Raw genomic sequence first — 22,981 nt, forward strand, 5'->3', positions numbered from 1 at the left:
TAAGGACTTGCTTTATGAATCTGGGTGCTCCTGTATTGGATACATATATATTTAGGATAGTTAGCTCTTCTTGTTGAATAGATCCCTTTACCATTATGTAATGGCCTTCTGTGTTTGTTTTTGATCTTTGTTTGTTTAAAGTCTGCTTTATCAGAGACTAGAATTGCAACCCCTGCCTTTTTTTGTTTTCCATTTGCTTGGTAGATCTTCCTCCATCCCTTTATTTTGAGCCTATGTGTGTCTCTGCATGTGAGATGGGTCTCCTGAATACAGCACACTGATGGGTCTTAACTCTTTATCCAATTTGCCAGTCTGTGTGTTTTAATTGGAGCATTTAGCCCATTTACATTTAAGTTTAGTATTGTTATGTGTGAACTTGATCCTGTCATTATGATGTTAGCTGGTTATTTTGCTCGTTAGTTGATGCATTTTCTTCCTAGCATCAGTGGTCTTTACATTTTGGCATGTTTTTGCAGTGGCTGGTAGTGCTTGTTCCTTTCCATGTTTAGTGCTTCCTTCAGGGTCTCTTGTAGGGCAGGCCTGGTGGTGACAAAATCTCTAAGCATTTGCTTGTCTGTAAAGGATTTTATTTCTCCTTCACTTGTGAAACTTAGTTTGGCTGGATGTGAAATTCTGGGTTGAAAATTCTTTTCTTTAGGAATGTTGAATATTGGCCCCACTCTCTTCTGGCTTGTAGAGTTTCTGCTGAGAGATCCGCTGTTAGTCTGATGGGCTTCCCTTTGTGGTAACCTGACCTTTCTCTCTGGCTGCCCTTAACATTTTTTCCTTCAACTTTGGTGAATCTGACAATTATGTGTCTTGGAGTTGCTCTTATCGTGGAGTATCTTTGTGGCATTCTCTCTATTTCCTGAATTTGAATGTCAGCCTGCCTTGCTAGATTAGGGAAGTTCTCCTGGATAATATCCTGCAGAGTGTTTTCCAACTTGGCTCCATTCTCCCCATTCCTTTCAGGTATACCAATGAGACGTAGATTTGGTCTTTTCACATAGTCCCATATTTCTTGGAGACTTTGTTCATTTCTTTTTACTCTTTTTTCTAAACTTCTCTTCTCACTTCATTTCTTTCATTTGATCTTCAATCACGGATACCCTTTCTTCCAGTTGATCGAGTCGGTTACTGAAGCTTGTGCGTTTTTCACGTAGTTCTCGTGTTGTAGTTTTCAGCTCTATCAGGTCATTTTGGTGATTCTAGTTATCCATTCGTCAAATCCTTTTTCAAGGTTTTTTCCTTCTTTGTAGTGGTTTCAAACTTCTTCCTTTAGCTTGGAGAAGTTTGATTGTCTGAAGCCTTTTTCTCTCAGCTCGTCAAAGTCATTCTCCATCCAGCTTTGTTCTGTTGCTGGCGAGGAGCTGCGTTCCTTTGGAGGGGGTGAGGCATTCTGAGTTTTAGAATTTTCAGCTTTTCTGCACTGCTTTTTCCCCGTCTTTGTGGTTTTATCTACCTTTGGTCTTTAATGATGGTGATGTACAGATGGGGTTTTGGTGTGGATGTCCTTTCTATTTGTTAGTTTTCCTTCTGACAGTCAGGACCCTCAGCTGCAGGTCTGTTGGAGTTTGCTGGAGGTCCACTCCAAACCCTGTTTGCCTAGGTATCAGCAGCAGAGGCTGCAGAAAAGTGAGTATTGCTGAACAGCAAATGTTGCTGCCTGATCGTTCCTCTGGAAGCTTCATCTCAGAGGGGTACCCGGCCATGTGAGGTGTGAGGTGTCATCTGCCCCTAGTGGGTTATGTCTCCCAGTTAGGCTACTCGGGGATCAGGGACCCACTTGAGCAGGCAGTCTGTCAGTTCTCAGATCTCAACTTCTGTGCTGGGAGAACCAATACTCCCTTCAAAGCTGTCAGACAGGGACATTTAAATCTGCAGAGGTTTCTGCTGCCTTTTGTTTGGCTATGCCCTGTCCCCAGAGGTGGAGTCTACAGAGGCAGGCAGGCCTCCTTGAGCTGCGGTGCCTCCACCCAGGTTGAGCTTCCTGGCTATTTTGTTTACCTAATCAAGCCTCAGCAATGGCGGGGGCCCTTCCCCCAGCCTTGCTGCAGCCTTGCAGTTAGATCTCAGACTGCTGTGCCAGCAATGAGGGAGGCTCTGTGGGTGTGGGACCTTTCCCAGCCAGGCGCAGGATATAATCTCCTGGTGTGCTGTTTGCTAAGACCCTTGGTAAAGCGCAGTGTTAGGATGGGAGTGACCCGATTTTCCAGGTGCTGTGTGTCACAGTTTCCCTTGGCTAGGAAAGGGAATTCCCTTCCCCTTTGTGCTTCCCGGGTGAGGCGATGCTTCACCCTGCTTCCGCTCTCTTTCGGTGGACTGCACCCTCTGTCCTGCACCCACGGTCCAACATGCCCCAGTGAGATGAACCCAGTACCTCAGTTGGAAATGCAGAAATCACTCATCTTCTGTGTCACTCACTCTTGGAACTGGAGGCTGGAGCCGTTCCTATTTGGCCATCTTGAACCCCCCTCCTCCCTCGCCCCCAGCTTTATTTTTGAGGTGGAGTCTCATTCTGTTGCCTAGGCTGGTGTGGTGCAGTGGCACAGTCTCAACTCACTGACATGTCTGCCTCCTGGATTCATGCAATTCTCCTGTCTTTGCCTCCTGACTAGCTGGTATTACAGGCACACGCCACCACGCCTGGCTAATTTTTGTATTTTTAGTAGAGATGGCATTTCACGATGTTGGCCAGGATGGTCTCAAATTCCTGACCTCAGGCAATCTACCAACTTTGGTCTCTGAAAATGCTGGGATTACAGGTGTGAGCCACTGTGCCTGGCCCATTGTAGTTTTTACGGAATTGTGTGGATCATGAATTTTGGAAGGTTGCTTAGGTGAGCATTAACTGGGGCTGCTGAGGCTGGAGAATCCACCGCCAGGAATATTTGTTTATTTGCAGATCTGGAATTTTGGTGCTCCTTTACCTCAGTTTCTTTCCTTTCAGTATCTCGTCTTCTAGGGCCTCTTCCTGTTGCTTAGATATTTCACAACATGGTGGTCTCATGGTGGTCATACTTCTTATAAGATGGCTGATTTCCTAGAGGGAGCTTCATAATAATGAGTTATACAAGAGTGAGAGTTTCAAGAGGCAGGAAGAGAGTTCTAGCCAGTTAGGCTAGTGCTTCTGCCTTATTGTATTTATCAAAGCAATTATAGGGGGCTCACCTAGACTTGAGATGATAGAGAAAGACACTCTACCTCTTGATACAGTAGGGGCAAGATCATGTTGCAAAAGAGCATATGGTTAGGAGGTATGATTGTAAACACCTTTGGAAATATGGTAGGCTGAACCAGGATGCAATTTCATTTTTTCCAAATGGATAACCAGTTGGCTCATTACTATTTATTGAACAGTCCATACTTTCCTATTGATCTGTAATGTCTGCTCTATCATAAATCATGTTTCTAAAGAGTAGTGTTTATTTGTTTTGAATTCTCTTTGTCTAGACCCATGATTCGCAACTGGGGGCCATTTTGCGGGAGACATTTGGCAATGTCTGGAGAAATGTTTGGTTGTCACAACAGGTGTGTGTGTTGTGTGTAGGGTGCTACTGACATCCAGTGAGTAGAGGCCAGGGATGCTTTGCACTTAGCAGCATCCCCCAGTGCATAGGACAGCTCCCCACAACAGATAACTATCCGGCCCTAAATGTCAACAATGCGGAACTTGGGGAAGTATGGTCTCAGTCGTTAGTATTGCCCTATTATGTTAGTCTTGATATCTGATAGGGCAAGTCACCTCACTTTGTTTTTCTTCTTTAAGAATGTGTTATTTTTGGTCCTTTGCATTTTCGTATAAATTTTAGAATCAGTTGATCTTGTTTCTTGTTTTTTTTTACTTTAGAGATGGGGTCTCGCTTTATTGCCCAGGCTGGTCTTGAACTCCTGGCCTCAAGTGATCCTCTCATCTCAGCTTCCCAAGTAGCTGGGACTACAAATGTGAGTCACCATGCCTGGCTTGGAATAAGTTTACCATGTTTCATAAAAATTTTTATATTAATGTTTTTATTAAATTTTCATTGTAACTATGTATCTTCATGGGGGAAAATTAACATTGTATGATATGGAATCTTATTCACTAAGCTGCGCATAGTGGCAACTACTTGTAATCCCAGCTGCTTGGGAGGCTGAACAGGAGGACAGGAGGATTGCTTGAGCCTGAGTTTAAGATAGAATCTTATTTACCAGCATAATATAGCTATTAATTTAGCTCTTCTTTAATGTCTTTCAATAAAATTTTATAATTTTAGGGGGCACACTGTCTTTTTTTTTGTATAAAATTTTTATAATTTTCTTAATAAAAGGCTTGCAAATCCTTTGTGTAAGATGGTTTGTTCTCTTGGCCAGTTGTGAGGCTTTTAAATTAGTTGCTTTCCTTTTTTGAGCCTAATTTCTCTGAGTGAAAAATGTGGCATTTGAACTGGATCATCTTTAACAGTTGAAATATTACATTATTAAAATGTTAGGATTAAATTGCTAACTTTCAGTGCCCAAAATAGAAGTACTCCACTGGAGGGAGCTCTTCTGCATTTTTTCTCAGGCAAAGTTGTCAGACTGCTGTGAAAATAGATAGCACATCTTCTATTGGTAACTGCAGATGTTACTGACAGCAAAGATCTCATCTTCTTAGTGTGGAGGAAAAAAGTGATTTCCTGGTATCTCTTCAATCACAGTTTTGCACGTAACAAATTCTACTTTGGTCTTTGGAAGATATTACTTTTTTTCTGGTTATGGGAATATAAGAAGCATCTTTTTGGACTTAGGAGAAAATTTATGGGTCATCCAATTTAATTCCTTCATTTGACAAATAAATGAATTATTATTTAGAGAGACTTATACTTTCTAAAAGACACATAGACAGTTTGTGAGAAAGCCCGGAACTCAGGTCTGAAAATGTTTGTGTCATAGTTGAGGGGATGAAGTGGGAGAGTAAACAGAGGGCATTAGTGGTGGGATGGGAGTAGGGATTTTGTTTAGTTTTGAATGAACTGAGAGGTGGATGATCTGAGAACTCCTGGAATTACATTCAATATCCTATGTGTATATGAGTGTGTGTGCACGTACACATGCATAAATGCTGTACTTTGTCTGGAAATGAGCATTTGTTGGGATTGTTGACTTGTAAGAAATAAAATTGGACTTTTATAAGCCACCCTTTATTTACAAAGAAAGATGCTTTGGCTATAGAGATTCATTTAGTTTATATTTTGGAATCTTTTGGGAACACCTGCCTTGGTAACTTGATTACCAAACTTTAAGCTATCTTTAACTTGATTTAGTGATTTCCAGATCTCTCTCTTTTTTTAACTGACCCCAAACTGATGTTTAAAATAGTTTTTGGATATTCTTTTCAGAAAAGATGAAATGCAACTTTTCTCCACTAGTCATTCCTTTTCAAATCTATTGTGACTATTTTTGAAGTGTTTCTCTATTTGAAGATGAGAAATTATAGTTTTTGTCAACCTTCAGAAGTTCATACTTGGGACATATTCCTGCAAGAAAAGACAGATTAACAAGAGAAAAACGAGCAGGTTTGTTAATATGTGCAGTGCACATTCCATGGGAGAAAAATAACTAGATGCAGTGCCTTAGAGTCCCAGCTTATATCAGGTCTTCAACAAAAAGCAATAAATTTTAGAGAAGCATCAGGACACATGAAAGCAGTTTAAGGCTTCCAAAGATGGGAAAGTAAATTTATGGGGAAACTAATAAAGTCTGCTTAGATGCCTCTGGTGCAGTCTCTAAGCTGATAAAGGTTGTAAATGAGAATTTACATACTGTTTTGAGGCAGGAAAGAGGGAAAGATAGACCTTTTGTCTTTACATTAATAATTCTCCTGCTGTTAGACAGAGGAAAGAGTGCTTTTCTGTATTTGCTTCAAATGGCCTTTAGATCCAAAAAATTATGTCAAAGAGGAATATTTTGAGGTGACACATTCTGTTTCCTTTAGTACTCTTGTTTGTGATCCTCTGGATTCACCTTCATATAAACTTTCCTTGAACACTATAGACATTTTATAATTCTTTATTTCTGCATTTGCTTTTAGATAAGGTCTTTTGTTATTTGTATGATTTTTTTTTTCTATGGATAACATGGATAAGATTTTTAAGCTGTTATTTTGGCTTAAGTAAATAAAAAGTCAAAATAAAAGTCAACAACCCACTGCCTTTTATATCAACATTAAGAACTAGAGTTCTTACATTGCTTTTGCAGTGCAATGTAATGCATTGTATCCTTTTCTAACAAGCCTACAGAAAAAGATTCTCTGATAAAAACTATGTATTCAATCACCTTTCTGTTATTTACCAGGTATGGTATAGAGCAGTTTTAAAAATTAAAATTTATTTAAACTTTTAGGTGTTAGTCCAAGGAGTGATGCTGTCAATACACAGGAAGGCTAGGAACAGGGGAGAGTGTGGAAGGGCAGAATAAGGACATGGCCACTTTCTAGCTCCCTCCAAGATGGGTTTCTAGACTAAAGCTCCAATCTCAGTGTGAAGTGCTAGATATTCAATGGAAAAAGGATTAATCTTTATTAGAAATAGTAATACAAGTGAAAATTAAGCCAAATGATTTTTGTGTTAATGTATTCTTTCTTAGCAAGTATTACTGAGGATTTCTCTACCAATAATTTCTATATGCAGCTCACCATGTATGCATTTTGGCTGGAGTTATGAGGCAGTAAGGATTTTAGCTCAGTGAAAGAAATGGCCTAGTCTAGCATCTCCTTAAGGACCTCTTTGATCATGGACATCACATGATAAGAGAACAAGTTTTGTTTATTTATTTAAAAATGTGCCACATATTCAATTCCTGTTTTTCTCCATAAATGTTATTTGATGGGCATAATGAATGAATATTAAAAAAAAAACATGTTATTGTTGGGTACAATTAACCATGTGTAATAATTTGATTAAGTATGAGCTCATTTATTATCTGAAGTTTGTAATTACTGTATAACTTTACAGGGACACAAAAGTGGAGACTATTGTTAAAATATCTGTGTCTTCCCCTGACTGCAGTAATAGAGAATTTCTTCTTGGGTTTTAGATTTCCTCCTTCTTCACCCCTGAAACCATATCCAAAGAAACCCCCATACCAAAAGGATGTTATTAAGTTTCCAGAATGGAATGATCCCCCACCAGGCACTTCACAAGAGAACATCCTAGTGAGGCCAGTTGTGATGGTAAGTGCCATAACTGAAAGACGGAGGGACTGGCAGCAGAGAGAATCATCCATGAACTCTTAGGCTTGGTCTGTCTCTCTGTGGTCCTTTATGAACAATAGTTTAAAGGTACTTCAAAACAAAATCATACCTGCCAACAGCTGGGAGACCAGTAACAAAGAAAGACTGACTCTTGCAGTTTTTCACTCTTGCATGTAAATAGTTGTTGTATTGTTTAGGGCAGCAGTCCCCAATCTTTTTGGCACCAGTGATGGGTTTTGTGGAAGACAATTTTTCCATGGACCAGGGCTGCTGGGGTGGGGGTGGGGGTGGTTTCGGGATGATTCAAGTGCATTACATTTATTGTGCATTTTATTTCTGTTATTATTACATTGTAATATAGAATGAGATAATTATGCTACTCACCATAATGTAGAATCAGTGGGAGTCCTGAGCTTGTTTTCCTGCAACTAGATGGTCCCATCTGGGGATGATGGGAGACAGTGACAGATCATCAGGCATTAGATTCTCATAAGGAGCACACAACTTAGATCCCCCAGATACACAGTTCACAAAAGGGTTCATGTTCCTGTGAGAATCTAATGCTGTGGCTGATCTGACAGAAGGTGGAACTCAGGCAGTATGTGAACAACAGGGAGAGGCTGTAAATACAGATGAAGCTTCACTCACTTGCCCAATGCTCACCTCCTGCTGTGCAGCCTGGTTTCTTATAGGCTATGAACTGATACCAGTCTGTGACCTGTGGGTTGAGGACCCCTGGTTCGGGGAATAACAAGAAAAAAAATCTACATGTTCTGTACAGATGAAACCATCCATTTTTTCCCCCTGAATATTTTCAATCTGTGGTTGGTTGAATGCAGAGATGCAAAACCAATAGATATAAAGGGTCAATTGTATATGGCAGCTGTTTTTGTATGTTCAGACTGAGCAGGTTTTTGTTAAAACTCTCTTGTAACCGCCTTTTCCTGTATGTTCGATAATTTATTACTCTTTTTCCTCTTTGTCTCTTCCTCCTAAACTTTGTTATTGTTGCCAGTTGAGGGTAAGAAGGTTAGGGCATGGAATATTGTGGAATAGCCCCTGACCAAATATATAAACAAAGATAGATTCTTCTAGTCTTGGAAAACCTAAGCTCATTATAGAATTGACTGCCTCTTTTTTTTTTTCACATTTTTTCCTTAAAGTATCCCCAGTAGAAGACCACCAGGATTGAGGTAATGCTAAAAAGCAAACAAAAAAAAACCTCTTCCTTTTGCCATCTTCAGCTGTCCTTGTGGAGCCTTTTGCAGATGCCTAAGATTTGGGGGCTACTTTTGAACATTGCACTTACTTGATATTTGCTTATAAAAAAATAGACAACCCTCAAAAGTAATACATTTTAATTTCATTTTCAATAGTCAGTCTGTACTGTGTGTGAATTTAGATATGTATTCCTTAATTTTTAATTAATAAACTTTTATTTCACTGCTATGTCACTGATTAGTTGAAACGTCCACAGGAAAAATTAGCTAGTTAATGCCATACTTATTGCCATAGCTCTTTTGTAATTCATGAATATTCATTTATAATGTGACCTAGTCTTAAGAATCACTCTTCGCTTCTCTGAGGTTCATGCAAAGAAAGTTAGTTTATGTTTCTAATTATTATTTTAAATCAAATTACAGGTGACCAAATCAAAGACATTTCTCATAAAAATCACACCACCTTATATTGAAATATTTATTCTCTCTGTTTCTACTGTTTCTCCTTCCCTCCCTTCTTACATCCCCCTCCATTAGAATTCTGAGATGTGGTACAAGCGTCACAGTATTGCTATTGGAGAGGTTCCAGCTTGCCGTCTTGTCCACCGCAGACAGCTGACAGAGGCCAATGTAGAAGAGATATGGAAGTCTATGACGTTATCATAGTATGTGCATTTGATATTAATGAGAAATTTTAGAGATATTGTTTCCTATTTTGCTGCTTCTTCACTCTCTGCATATTTAATTTTCTGAAATTATATATAAAAATCTCCACTTTGCGTTATTTGCAGTTGTGCTCAGTCAACATAGTTTAGCGGAATTCTGGGGATTATCTCCTGCTATTTACATAATAGTTAGGAGTTTAAAAGTTCTTAAGTGTAATAAAATACATAATAGAAAATTTGGTCTCCTAGATATTGATGTACTATTTGTATAAAGTTAATCATATACAGCAAAATTTTGTTTCTCATGATGATATGCTAATAGTAGTTTCTTATCATTGGGTAAGTTAGTTTTTGTGTTGTAGTAATTTTACTTACGTCATTTGGCGTGTTACTAAATCTGTGAAGCAAAATGTTAATAGCAAAAGGATATCTTTTATATTTGTTTTATTGTACTCCATTTCTGCGCTTTTTGTCCCACAAAGATTGGGTGCAGTGCATGAAAATAAAGCATTATGAAGATTGATTTTTTGTAGTACCAGGTTTTTGAGTAAATATAATATGAAAGAAAGAACTAATTAATATAATTACTTATCTTTTAGTTTACAGAAAATTCTTGGCCTGGATTCCTTGGAAGAAGTTTTAGACATCAAACTTGTCAATTCGAAGTTCATCATCCATAATGTATATAGTGTTAGCAAGCAGGGAGTTGTTATTCTTGATGATAAGTCAAGTAAGTGCATAAACATAATTTTGTTACTTATTGACACAATATATTGGCTGCATAGGTCCATCAGCTCCTATTTGACCCTTCCCTAAACCCTGAATAAGTTTGTTCCTTCATTACATATATTCTTTCTAATACCTTTTAACAAATTGTTTGGATTAAGGCAATGTCATAGGAAGATGAATATCTAGGAATGAGAGCCTCAGCAAAATCCTTCCAGAAGCTAGTTCAGTGTTAGCCACCTTGGGCATTAAGTGGTTCCGTATTCCCAGGGAGATCTCTAAAAAGTGAGAATATTCAAGACATAACTAAGAGTTTGAGTCAGTTTTCAGGTGGGCCCTGGGATCTGATTGCTTTTAGAATTCTCACATATTTGTTTTGGTTTCTCTGTGTTAGATTTTCTGGAATAGTCTTGGTTCTTTTTAATAAGGTAGTTTTTAAAATGTTGATGTTGCTTTAATTTTTCATATTTCCCACCCTAGGCCAGTTTACAAATCAGAAAAACAAAACAAAATAAAGCAAAACATATAACAGCCACCTAACCTGGTTTTTGATTTGTACAAATGTGGTTAGGGTACTGACAGTGGACCACAGCCCCCACACTGATTTTAAATCTTTCTGTGGATAAGGACCAGATTTGGATGGGCTCATTGATTTGTTCTTCCTTTAGTTCAAACCCTCGGTGCTGGGAATTGGCTGGAACTTGATGATCTTTGGTTGTGAGAAGATGGCATAATACTTTTTGACTTTTTAAAAATATGATTAAATTTAGGGCTGGAGGCTCCTGGGAAGCAGACAGAATATAGCAGAATAGCCTGAGCAGTGGTGAGAGGGGAAGAGATTTTTCTAGGCCATGTTTGCTGACAGGAGCAGAACCTGCAGAACCTATCTTCAGACCTGAAACACTTCTCCTTTTATAGTCCCTATATAAGGAATGGAGAGCAATGAGAATAAGTTTGTGGTGACTTTATGAGTTGTGAAGTTAATATCAACATACAAAATTAAGTTCCATAGAATGAGGGGGAGAGTGCAGCCTTTGAAATACATCTAAAATTCCTCCACATTCTCTGAGTGTAGCAAATTGATACTTTTAGTTATAAGTTAGATGATCAATCATCTTTCATTTTATTAAGTAAGATCTTAGGAAAGAAGAGAGCATTTTACAAGACTCCGATTCATTAGATCTAACACAATTCAACAAGTGTCTTCGCAGTTTTACAGAAATAGAGAAGGTGAAGTGGCAGCCTGAGTGCTAGTCCATCTCATCAGATGTCTGTGGCAGGGCCTGGAGGGAAGAGATTCTGTACCAAATGGTTCAGCTGGAATTTTTTTTGTAGCAATGTTAGGTTACTGTTATTTAAAGCTTGTCCTAATACTAATAGCCTAACATTAATATGTAAGTGGAACTTTCTTGGCCTAAAGCATTTTGAAAATGGAAACACGTAAAATGATACTTATATTGCACCTACAGAATTACCCTTTTTGTGGGGCTGGTGGTGTTTGGTGGACTCGTTTCACAAATGTGTTTGATGACTAATATTTTTTCTTTTCTTTTTCTTCTTTTAATTCTTAAAATAATTGATTTTTGGTTTGTTTGGAGCAAACTATATATATAAATTACTATATTTTTATATATTTTATATAAAATATATTTTTATATATTTATATATTTTAATATATAGTAAATATATATTTACTATATATATATATTTTACTATAGCTTTAAAAGGTGCATTGTGTCCTTAGAGAAATCTGTAGGCATGATTTATGTAAGCGCATGTTATAACACTGCTGCCAAGGAAAGATTTCCATCTTTTAAATGTTCTAATTACATAAATTGGTGATTTGTGATTAGCAGATATGGTTCACATTACTTGTGCAAGTAATGCATTCTTATGATACCAAGTATGTATATGATTTCTTGAGTTATATGGAATTGAATTAAAATTTTCTTCTTCTTTTTATTTTTCCTTCAGAAGAACTTCCTCATTGGGTGCTGTCAGCTATGAAGTGTTTGGCAAATTGTAAGTACTAATTATCTGACAGTTTTGTGAAATTAACAGAAATTAGTGCCCTAAATTAGAAAAAATTTCTGCTCAATGGCCTGAACATTGATTTGACACCTGTGAGACTGGCAGTTAATTATTTTGGGACTACTGTGCTTTTAGTGATAAATTTGTGACTTAGTGAAAGGACTGAATTCTAGAACAATTTTAAAGGGATTTAGTACTTGTACTTTCTAGTAGATCCATCCACACTAGTTCTAATTGCTTCATCACAGGATGAAGGATGGTTTGGAAGGAGAAGAACCTGCATGTAGAGAAACGAGAAAGACTATTCCAGTAATTTGGATGTAAGATGACAGGGCCTGGACCACAGTGGTCCCTGTGAGGATATTTATAGGTATATAAAATCCATTTCATAGGCGTGTGATTTCGAGATCATTGAATATCATAGGTACTGTGAAGGCATTAGTTGTTATAGTATCTGAGAAACGCTACCACTCTTCTGGGAATTTTCAGACGGGTTAACCCAAAGAAGGGATTTTAATGATCAGTGGCTTAACCCAAACAAGTAATTTTGATGGAAAGAGTTCCGGTTCTTTTGGCTGACTGATAATAGTGATACTTGGTCTGGAGTGCCTTTTGAGTCTCACAGGTACCACAAGGTAGTAGTTTATTTTCCTTTCTTTTGTACAGGACTAGCATTACAGATATAGGTGTAAATTCTCTTTAAATTCGTGAGTTAGTAGACCCTAAAATATGGGTTTAGCTGGAATTAGTTTTGTTTGATTACAGAATGAAACTAAAATAACTCTTAAGCTTAATGTGGGGAATCTTAGTGGTAATATATAGAACATGATCCTATGATTTTGAATAGCTTTTTGAATGAGTGTTATTCATTCTGTACTATCCTTTTGTATATGAATAGTAATCATTAGTTTGTGTGAATCCCAAGTTTCTCTGGGTTTAATTATTAAAATTTTCATTGGTTTTTGGTTAAAATTTTGGAACTTCTGAGTTGCAGAGTACTGTGGTCTCAGTAGAGGAAGTACTTTTTATTCTTCCTGCTCAGTTGTTTGAAGTAAATGAAATTTAAATTGCATCTTCGTCTAGGGTTGGAAATGATGAGATAGAAAGTATAAATGGGAAGTTAAACTTCCTATTTCCGAAGTGGCAAACCAAGGATTTAGAAGTTGATCAGCTAGGAATGAACATAGGAAGCTAGTATAACCAATTTAGCCTGTAATATATTGTAAAATATATAGTAAGATGTTTATGATGTTGAATTTTCAATGATGACTGAAATGTAGTGAAGAACATAATTTTCCCTCAAGCAACATGTGCACCTAAAGCCAAAAAACTTCTACAGAAAGCTTAGAATAACTCTTATTTCTTATCAATGGAGCGCAAAGATGTGAGGGGTGAATTATTAATGATCTGCATGTGTGTGAGGTAGCGTGATACTAGGTGGCAAGTGCTGGGAAAAGGGAACTTGTCTTACATGTATCAAGTACAATGCTTTATGAGTGGTTGGCATATCTGTAAAGATGTTTATGTGTCAAACAAATAAAGGTGGCCAAAGGGCAAGATTACCCTTTTGAGTAACTTTATAAAGTCTGTGTTTTCTGAAATTCCTGTTGACCCTCAAAATCTACTTTGAGTCCACCAAAGTCACGACCTGTTTCTTGTCCATCCTATCCTTGATAAGTCCAGATTCGCATTACAGTCATCTAAAAGGGAACAGAAAGGATAGGCTGATTGTATGGTATTTTGAAGGCCTGTTGCCTCCTTTTCTGTTCGTGTGCTGCTTGCCTCTTTCTCTTCAGGCCCATCTGTGTTTATTGTCACACCCGTGTGCACATGGGCCTGTATACATTCATTGTTGGCCAGCCTCAATGCTGGTTACATAAATGCAAAACCAGGTTAACTGTGTTTTTCTTCTTTGCACATGTCCAGAATTCAATAAAAAATAGATACAGAAAAGTCAAAGCATTTCTTTTCCAGAATCCGTCAGCAATAACATTTATGAAAAAAAAATTTATTATTATTAAAATTCAAGATAACTGAGAAAGAAAATGTCATAAAAATATGGCTTCCTCTCATAGGGCTCACTATGCATGGTTTTTTTTTTTTTTTTTAGGGAAATCGTTAAAATTTTTTTGCATATTTTTAAGAAGGATGATGAGATGTTCACAAAGGGGTACAACTGCTTAGAATGAACCACATACTTATCCTGCCAGGGAATAATTCTAGGCAATGCGTATTGCTTGCTGAGAAATATCAACCTAATTATTTTAATTGATTAAGCTTGGGATATGTCAGAGGACGAGGCAAGCAAAATGGCAACTACCTTTGCTGCTGGATTCATGTGGTACCACACACATAGATATTTCACAACATTCATTATTTTAGCCAATCAAATTATTTTATAAGAAGAGAACAAAATATTGAAAGGTAAGAGAGTCTTTGAGGAGGATGAAGAAACCATTTGATCTTGTCACAGTGACCTCGAAATGTGAAGACCCGGAATGCTTTACTGTCCTTTTTAACTTGATCCCCTTTCTTTAGTTACAGAGATTCTGTAGGAAGAATTTCCTTTCAATTTATCTTGGCTGCTGCTTTTGTTCCTCTGGGGATAGAGGTCTATTTGGGTACAGTTGTTTAGTCTTCTGCTGGGCCAGAACTAGCCAATGCAGATGTGGTCCTTTCTTCTATGCTGTAATGGAAATAGAGAAGGCTGGCTACACTGTTCCTCATGGGACCACTTGCTATTTTCCTCAAGGTGCAGGCAGCTCCAGTTCCTCTCTCAACTTGGCAGTGTAAATCTGTGGTCTGTGGATGGATTGGTGGGGCAGTTGTTGCCAACTCTGTAGAGAACATTTCTTGCTCCTCTTTGGGCCATACACAAGTGGATGTTTTCCTTGCTTATTGCTGGAGTAGGGTATGGTTGGGAGCAGACTGTTTAAGGGTTTCAATAGTTGCTTCAACTTTGCAGTATGACTTTGCTTGATTAAACTGTCTTTTGATGGTTGGTCAGGGATCAAATAGAGAATTTATAATCAGAGTGAATTAAGACAAAATATAAAATCCCCTTTTAAGGATTTAAGTTTAAATATTTATTAGTCTGAAATAGAGGCAGAAATTGATTATTTTGCTCAACTCTATGACTGTAGGATTTTATAATATAGCAATGATGAAATAATGAAAAGCTTTAAAAATTGCTTTATAACTTGTCTGTTACAAATGTGAACTAATTGTTATCTTGATCAACTTTATTAAGACTAGGATAATGTTGAGTATTTCAAAGAAAATTGTCATTGTTTACATTTAATAAAAATGCCTTTGAGAAGAATTTTTTTAAAAAGAAAGGTTTCTTTAAAATGGAAGTAAGCGGGTGATTTTCTTCATTGTTTTATAATAGATTTCAATTTAGACATAAAGCATATGTGTGTAGGCAAAATGTAAAATGTCTGTTTAATTAATATCAATGTAGAATGCCTATTTAATTAATGTCGATTTTCCCCATAAAAACTTTTCTGTATATGTTAAATATCTAAATATCTCTACACACCACGCATATTCACAGAGAATAATACTTAGAGGTAATTACTCCATTAATATTTCTCTTTCACTCTGTTTTTGAAAATAGGGCCCAACTGTTCTGATTTGAAGCAGCCTATGTACTTGGGATTTGAAAAAGATGTCTTTAAAACCATAGCTGATTACTATGGTCACTTGAAAGAGCCTCTGCTTACATTTCATCTTTTTGATGCTTTTGTCAGTGTACTGGGTAAGTTGGAACATAATGAACATATATATGCATCACTGATATTTAATCGTTTTATTTTTCACTATCTTGAGACTTCCATTAGCCGAAGCTCATACCATTTTAAAAATAAAAACTGATAGAGTATTTGGCATAGCTAGAGTCTTGTTCTGTTGCTCTGTGAAGAAGTAAAAAAAAGTGGTTAAGCTCTATCAAGAAACTCAAAGCAAGGACCAGTAGGTTTTGTTTCTTAAGAAAGAATATAATATGCTGTATGTCATTGTTATTCAAAATTGTTATTAATTTTATTGGCAGAGGAGAATGTAAGTTTGACATTTACTATTCCTGGCTAAATCGATTATTCTGGCTATGACTTCATGAATAGTCAAGTGTGGGAGGTGTATTTTCATTTAGAAATCTAACTTTTTTTAATAAAAGAAACAGATTTTTGTGGGACTTTGTAATTTGAGACATATAAAATAAATATATTGACTTTATCATTCATTAAAACTTGTAGCTATTCCTCATATAGATTTATACTTTAGAATTTACACTGTGAAAGAAACATGGTACAAAGGAAAACAATCAACATTATTGTTATAGTTCGTTCTGTTATTCCTTTCTTCTTGGAAATCAGATTTTCTTGTTCTTGTAATTGTTCATTAAGTATTATTGTTTTCTTGTCAAAAAAGCTTTAAGGACCAAATTATTGTGTGGGTATCATATTCTGTTAGGTAAAGTTGTAGGAATTAGCATACTTTTGTTTTTGAATGTTGTTGGGTTTAACCGTCTTACCCTTTCCCTTCTTTTTCCTTGCTTACTCTTCCTCCTCTTCCTTCTCTATGTCTTTCTTTCATTTTGGAAACTATGGATGCTACCATTGTATTGTAACAAAGTATCAGCAATGTGTGAATAAGTTACTTGATCTCATGAGAAATACTTTGGATTTTAAGCTTTTGTAGATTTCCTGATAATAACAAAATACAACAATTATCAATCATGTAAATAAGAGTCAGTGTTTTCCGACAGAACAATATTGGAACAAATTAAAGGATTAGGCCTATTACTGGGTTTTGAGACTACTGGATCTTCTTGGTATTTTGGTTCCAACTAAGGAGAATTGAGGGCCCATGGACTTGTGAGGGTCATGCCTAATGATGAATGTATGCTTATGGACTAATTGGGTAGATTCCTATTACAGCTACTGTATTAGGAATTGCATTGCTGCAGAGAAATACCTGAGACTTGGTAATGTGTAAGGAAAAGAGGTTTAATTGGTTCTGCAGGCTGTTCAAGAGGCAGTGTCTGCCTTTGGGGAGTCCTCAGGGAGCTTTTACTCATGGCAGAAGGCAAAATGGGAGCAGCCATCTTACATGGCAGCAGCAGGACCAAAAGGGTTAGGAAAGGTGCTACACACTTTAAAATAACTAGATCTGGGAAGAACTCACAGTTGCAACAACGTCACCAAGGGGGATGGTGCTAAGCCATTAGAAGTTGCCCTCATGATCCAATCACCTTCCACCATGCTCCACCTTGAACACTGGGGATTACTTCTCAACATGAGATTTGGGCAGGGATGCATATCCAAACCATACCAGCCACTTACTGCCTTTATGTCACTGTTAAAATAAGAGTTCTGAAGATTGTATTAAAAATAACTTCTTAGATTTCACTCTCTTTTTCTATTTTTATAATGTTCTGTAGTAAAATCTGTTTTGGAAACTTTTTCAAAAACAAATTCCAAATTTGTATCAGTTATATTTATGATGTCACTGCTTTATTTTATCACAATTGTTCATTTTGATCTCAACTAGGAATGAAAGCTGGCTGTTTCTAAATTGGTATCAGAGTCAGCTGCCCTCTAATGTATCATCTTTAGAGGCTTTAGGGTGGCATGGGATGGGCAGATTGGGGGAATTTATTGCCCTTAGGTATCAGCATGAATAAACTAATGCATGTGGATGGTAATACATTAACCTTGCCTAATCCAGTCCTGTTCAAGTGAATATATTTGAGATATCCTACGTTGAAAACTATTTTCTTAGATCCTTACGTAGTGGAAGTAGGAAGAAGAAGGTCTTCTAGATACAGAAGACCATAGTTTGTTTATATGTTGAACAGAGATTATCTAACATAGCAATCCTGTTAGAGTCTATGGGAAAGGGTAAATATCTAGATATGTAGGTTGGATCCCAGTGGAGCTGACCCATCCTTTCAACCTTTTACTTACTTTGATTGGAATAGGATGTCATTAAAGTATTAAAATAAATAATAAGCCTACTTTGTGTAGAAGCTAAAAATTCTACAGCATTTTCAATGGAAGTGATGTTCAGCTTAGTTAATGAACTTCTTTTGAGGTTTCTTCCTTTGCTTGTGGCATGGTTGGGCTTGGTGGCAAAGCTGTATGAGAGCAGTAGTCATCACTGATACATGAGATAGGACATCTAAAGGTTCTTTAAAAAAAGACTTGGCAGTTTTGGAGATGAAAGACTTATTTGTTACTTATATTTAAAAAAATATTTAATTTGATCCAGCTGTCTGACCTACCAGTATGACTCCATTGTAATTGATCTTCATTTCCAAATAGCAATTCCTTGTAGTGAGATCAGAGCTCAGCTGACTCTTGAATGGGGTGATTGAGATAGAGTAGCATTCTTTACTCACACTCCACACCCAACCTAGAGTCCGTTGAGATGTGTAGTATGCTGTAATTTGGCATATTGAGGAAAAGAGGGAGGCAGATAGGAAGCAGAAAAGGCCACAGGAGCAGGGTAGACTGTTTTGGAAAATTGAGTGACTTGTAGATTGTACAATCTGAGAACCCACACTGTTCATCTGTAGGCCAAATATGGCCCACATAAATTCACCATGAATACATCTGATTTGACTTGTGTTTTTAAAAAGAGAATTTAATTAAATTGCCAGTCCTTAAGAAATAGGAGATTCACATAAGAATTCATATTTCTGGCTTTTTAAAAAGATTTAGAAGATCTGACAGCCCTGGGCTTGAATTTTTGGTGGCACAGACTGCTGCAGCTGCATAGTGAATGCTTCCACTAGAAGCAGCAAGTGTTCAAGGGTCATGAACTCCAGTTTGCCAAATCTCTAATATTCCTGATTGCTTCTCAGACTCTGAAGCCAAGTTCACTTGATGCTCTTCACTTATTTATTTCATTTGTCTGCTCCTATAGGCAGTTGAGCTTGCGACTCCTGGTTTATTTGTTAGGAGACTGAAATACTGAGATAATAGCTCTTTGCTGTTTGCTTTCTCCTAAATGTTAAATGTAGAAAATGCCATAGACATTCACTAGATTGATTATGCACTGGATCATTTAACTCAATAGGTTGAGATCTTCCCTTGTGATTTTTAACCTAGAAGCATCCATAAGGTTAGGATTTCCATTCAATGGTTCTTTTGTCTAGTGACTTTAAGGAGACCCTCTGGAGTGGTGAAACCTTTGCCTTACTACCTCTCTGCCCTTATGTTCTTCAAGTTATGTCAGGGTCCCTATCCCATGGTAATTCTTAAGGGAAAGCAATTCTTTTTTCTTTTTTTTCAGAGTGCCTAGTTTGTGTGCTTGACCAGGCAGAGGGCTCTTGCTCATGTTAGTCCAAAGTTCTTGCTGATGGTGCTATCTGCTCTCAGAGCCCAGGGCCTATGGCTGGAGTTTTTGTTTTGTTTTGTTTTGTTTTCCTCTTGAGATGGAGTTTCACTCTTGTTGCCCAGGGTGAAGTGCAATGGCACAATCTTGGCTCACCACAACCTCCACCTTCTGGGTTCAAGTGATTATTTTGCCTCAGCCTCCTAAGTAGCTGGGATTACAGGCATGCACCACCATGCCCAGCTAATTTTCTATTGGCTGGAGCTTTTAAAGATGCAGATGGGGTAAGGATGTTGAATTACCTCAAAACATAATGATTGCTGCCTACCATGATTGTCAGAATAAAGTGGAGCTAGGTATTCATTAAAGGTGGAAATTTAGGGAAATGTCTAGGTATTACCTGGCTATAACTAAATAAACAAGCTATTTGTTTATTTATTTTTATTTAATTAATTAATTAATTTATTTTTTTGAGATGGAGTCTCACTCTGTCACCCAGGATGGAGTGCAGTGGCACAGTCTCGGCTCACTGCAGAGATGGGGTTTCACCATGTTAGCCGGGATGGTCTCGATCTCCTGACCTCGTGATCCCCCTGCCTCGACCTCCCAAAGTGCTGGGATTACAGGCTTAAACCACTGCACCTGGCCTATTTATTTTTATTTTTTAAGAGCATTGGGAATGATTTATTTCCAAGATTCATGATTGCAGATAATGTGTGGTCAGCAAGTGGTCGCAAAGGAGGTCCGCTGTATGTATCTGACTTGGAAGGAAAAAACTCTGATAGGACAGTGAGTTCTTTGGCTTCCTCATTCAGACCATGCATGCCAGTGCTTCTGTTTCCTCCTTCTTGGCCATTGCTTGGTCTCTAGGCAGATTAAATTCTTAGAAGGGTGCTGGTCACCCAGAGATTGCAGTTATGTGAAAGTTGGCTTTTAAAGTTTAGTGTCCCATAATTGGATTTTTCACTGCTGCAAACACTACTGCATGCCACTCTCTGCCATTTGCCTAGGCCTGTCCAAAGGTGCCTCTTCTACATTTTCATTGGTAGTAGCTTTAAGTCCCTGTCTCGCACACCCAACATTGTGCTTCCTGGATTTGTGGGTATAATTTGTGAGTGTAAAGGGGCATCCTACACTATCTATTTCCGAGGCATAGTTTCAAATAAAATGGTATTTTATAGCCTGCATTAATGGGAAATTACTTTCAATTAGAATTCTGAGTAATTTGCATGTAATGTTTATAAAGTGAAGGAAAAATGTCAAGCATTTCACTAACAAATGAAAGCAAAGCTCACAAGACTGCCAGAAATGAATTCCAAGAACATTTTCTTTATCATTTCTCCTTTCAGCTCACAAATCTACAGGCTGGTGATTTAGCCTGGGCAGCTCTTCAGGTCTCAGCTGGGCTCACTCCCAGGACTGCAAGCTGTTGGTAGGGGCCTCCCAGGTCTGGAGGTTGGCTGGGGTGACTCAGTTCTGCTCCACACGTCTCCCTCCAGCAGGCCACCCCTGGCATGTTCTCACAGTGAAGGCAGAGCTTCTGTCGCAGTACTTGCCTACAGCTACTCTTTTTCCAAGCCTCCAGCATAGCTTTCTTGTATGCTTCCCAAGTCTGTTTCACAGTTTCTCCAGAAGAATTCAATCATTTTACATGGTGTAGACAGACAGTCTTGCAGATCCTTTTCTTGGCCAGAGGAAGTCACCAGAGTAAGAAAGGAAAGAAGAGGCGAGGAAGGCAGCAGGGCCAGCTCCTCTTGGTAAAGTGTGAACAGTAACTGAATAGTACCTACCATAGAGAAGGCAGGAGAGTAACTTCAGGGGTGAGGAGTCCTGTCCAGGCTCTAGAGAGAAACAGACATGGATTCCAGTCCTCGCTGTGGGCAAGTTATTTATCCCCTAGCCTCAGATTCCTCAGAAGTGAAATGGGATAATGCTATTAAGTACTGCCATAAAGCCTTTGTGAAGTTCAGATACACACAAAGAGCTTGACACAGCAGCTGGCACATAGCAGGCACTCAAGGACATGATGATTGTGGTAGTACTTAGGTGAGGGCATAATACAGGTTTTAAAAGGAATGCCCTGGCCTGTGGCTTTTTCTGCTGGCTTATTCAGGGTAAGGACAGGGACAGACATTTCCCCTGACTTCTCTTCACTTCCAGAAATCCACTGGCGACTTGCCCCAGTTTTCTGTCCCCAATACCACCACACTCACCTAAAATCCCAGACCTGGATGCTACATTATCCCCACGGCTGTTGAGGTCTCCATTCCCCAGGCTGGCTTATGTAAAGGAGCACCAGGGACCTAGCCTAGAGGCACCCCTGCTAGTTTGCCAGTGGTCCCTGGTGGTCAAATGTCCAAGGCCTTGGGCGCTGAGCACTTTAGAGGCCATGGGCCCTTGAAGCAAGGCCTATGCTGGGCACTGCAGAAGGCAGAGGTCAGGTCGGGAGTGGCCACTGCTGTCCAGCTTTGGTCTTGTGGGGCCAGATGCACCCATGACTCTTAGGCAGGAGCTGGATATTCTGGGCAAGTTATGTGTGGCCTGTGGGCCTAACTTCGCAGAGGGGGCGCTCTGGCCAGGTGGGTGGAGGCTGCAGGATTTGGGGCTGAGTGGGTCCAGGCTACAACCAAGGCAGGTGGCCTGGCTGGCTGCTCAGTTCGCAGCAGCTGCCTTTCCCCAGCGTGCCTGTGGTGGTGGCATCAATGATACTGGCACGTGGGATGACGCCTGGCAGCCAGTTTGGGGTGAGGAGTGGCTTCCAGGACACGGGCATGGAGTGCTTCAGCCAAGTGTTGCCATTGCTGTGGCCCTGTGTGCTCTGAGTGGCCTGGGCTGCCCCACCAGATGGCCTCTTAGTGCCCCTGGTGCCCCAGGTTCAGCCAGAGGGTACAGTGCGCAGGTGCAGTTTCATAGTTAATTAATGCAACAGCAACAAAATAGACAAAATTTTCCACTGGTCCTTTAGATAGGTTCTTTCCAACAGCTTTGGAGAGTGAGGGTGTCTCTTCATCCTCATCAGCACAGGACATCATTCATGTTGAACAGTTTTGACATTATGTACACCAAGAATGAGTTTCGTGAACAGTGAGATTCCCAGGATAGTCAGGATGGTTACAAAAATGGCAAAGTTCAGATGGTGTGCTCCACTTATTAACTTAGGACAGCCACTAGCCACCAACCAGTTTTCTGTTCTTTGAGTGAACTCTGTGATCCTATGAATAAGGCTGACCACAATTTCAGTGAGACCCTAGAGCCCCCTGTTGACTGACTCTTTTATAGTAGGTGGCAAGGAAGAAAATAACTATAATTGGAGGCCCTGTAATGAGAAATTTATTCTATGTAATAGAAGAGTGGCCGATTTGGAGATATCCGTGCTAATAGGACCCATATGATGCAAATGAGACTTGTCAGGATGAGAAGTAACCTAGAGAGTCCTCCTCATCACTTATCCTTTCCAGAATCCACTTGCTTTCCCTGGCAGTTGCTGATATATTGCCAGTGCCTTCTTCCTTTTCAGATCTGGTTTCCACATGGTCCTTGCAGGGAGCTGGAGAGTCCTCCCCATCACCTGTACTCTCCAGAATCTACTCTGGGTCACGTGAAGTTGATGTCATGTGGGAACATGTCATTTCCCTGAGAAGAAATCTTCCTCATTTCTGCTGAGAAGATCCTCAGGAGCAGCTGACGAGTCTTCGTCGTTACAGCTGCCCTCATAGATGGTGTCCAGGGGCTAATCATATTCGTTGATTCTTGAGGGTGCCATTGTCTTTTTTTTTTTTTTTTTTTTT

At 38.8% G+C, this 22,981-nt stretch overlaps 1 protein-coding gene across 2 annotated transcripts in view; it reads left to right on the forward strand.

The window, feature by feature from the left end:
- The window catches only part of DEPDC1B (DEP domain containing 1B), a 94,660-nt gene that overhangs the window by 47,223 nt on the left and 24,456 nt on the right, over nucleotides 1–22,981 (forward strand). For both annotated transcript variants that reach the window (XM_011942892.1, XM_011942893.1), the window contains exons 3-7: nucleotides 7,057–7,192; nucleotides 8,971–9,098; nucleotides 9,698–9,828; nucleotides 11,799–11,846; nucleotides 15,475–15,615. In XM_011942892.1, the coding sequence (XP_011798282.1) occupies nucleotides 7,057–7,192; nucleotides 8,971–9,098; nucleotides 9,698–9,828; nucleotides 11,799–11,846; nucleotides 15,475–15,615 (584 nt within the window). The remainder of the gene's footprint in view (nucleotides 1–7,056; nucleotides 7,193–8,970; nucleotides 9,099–9,697; nucleotides 9,829–11,798; nucleotides 11,847–15,474; nucleotides 15,616–22,981) is intronic.

Source organism: Colobus angolensis, unplaced genomic scaffold (assembly GCF_000951035.1).
Source record: "Colobus angolensis palliatus isolate OR3802 unplaced genomic scaffold, Cang.pa_1.0 Scaffold212, whole genome shotgun sequence".
NCBI lineage: Eukaryota > Metazoa > Chordata > Mammalia > Primates > Cercopithecidae > Colobus > Colobus angolensis.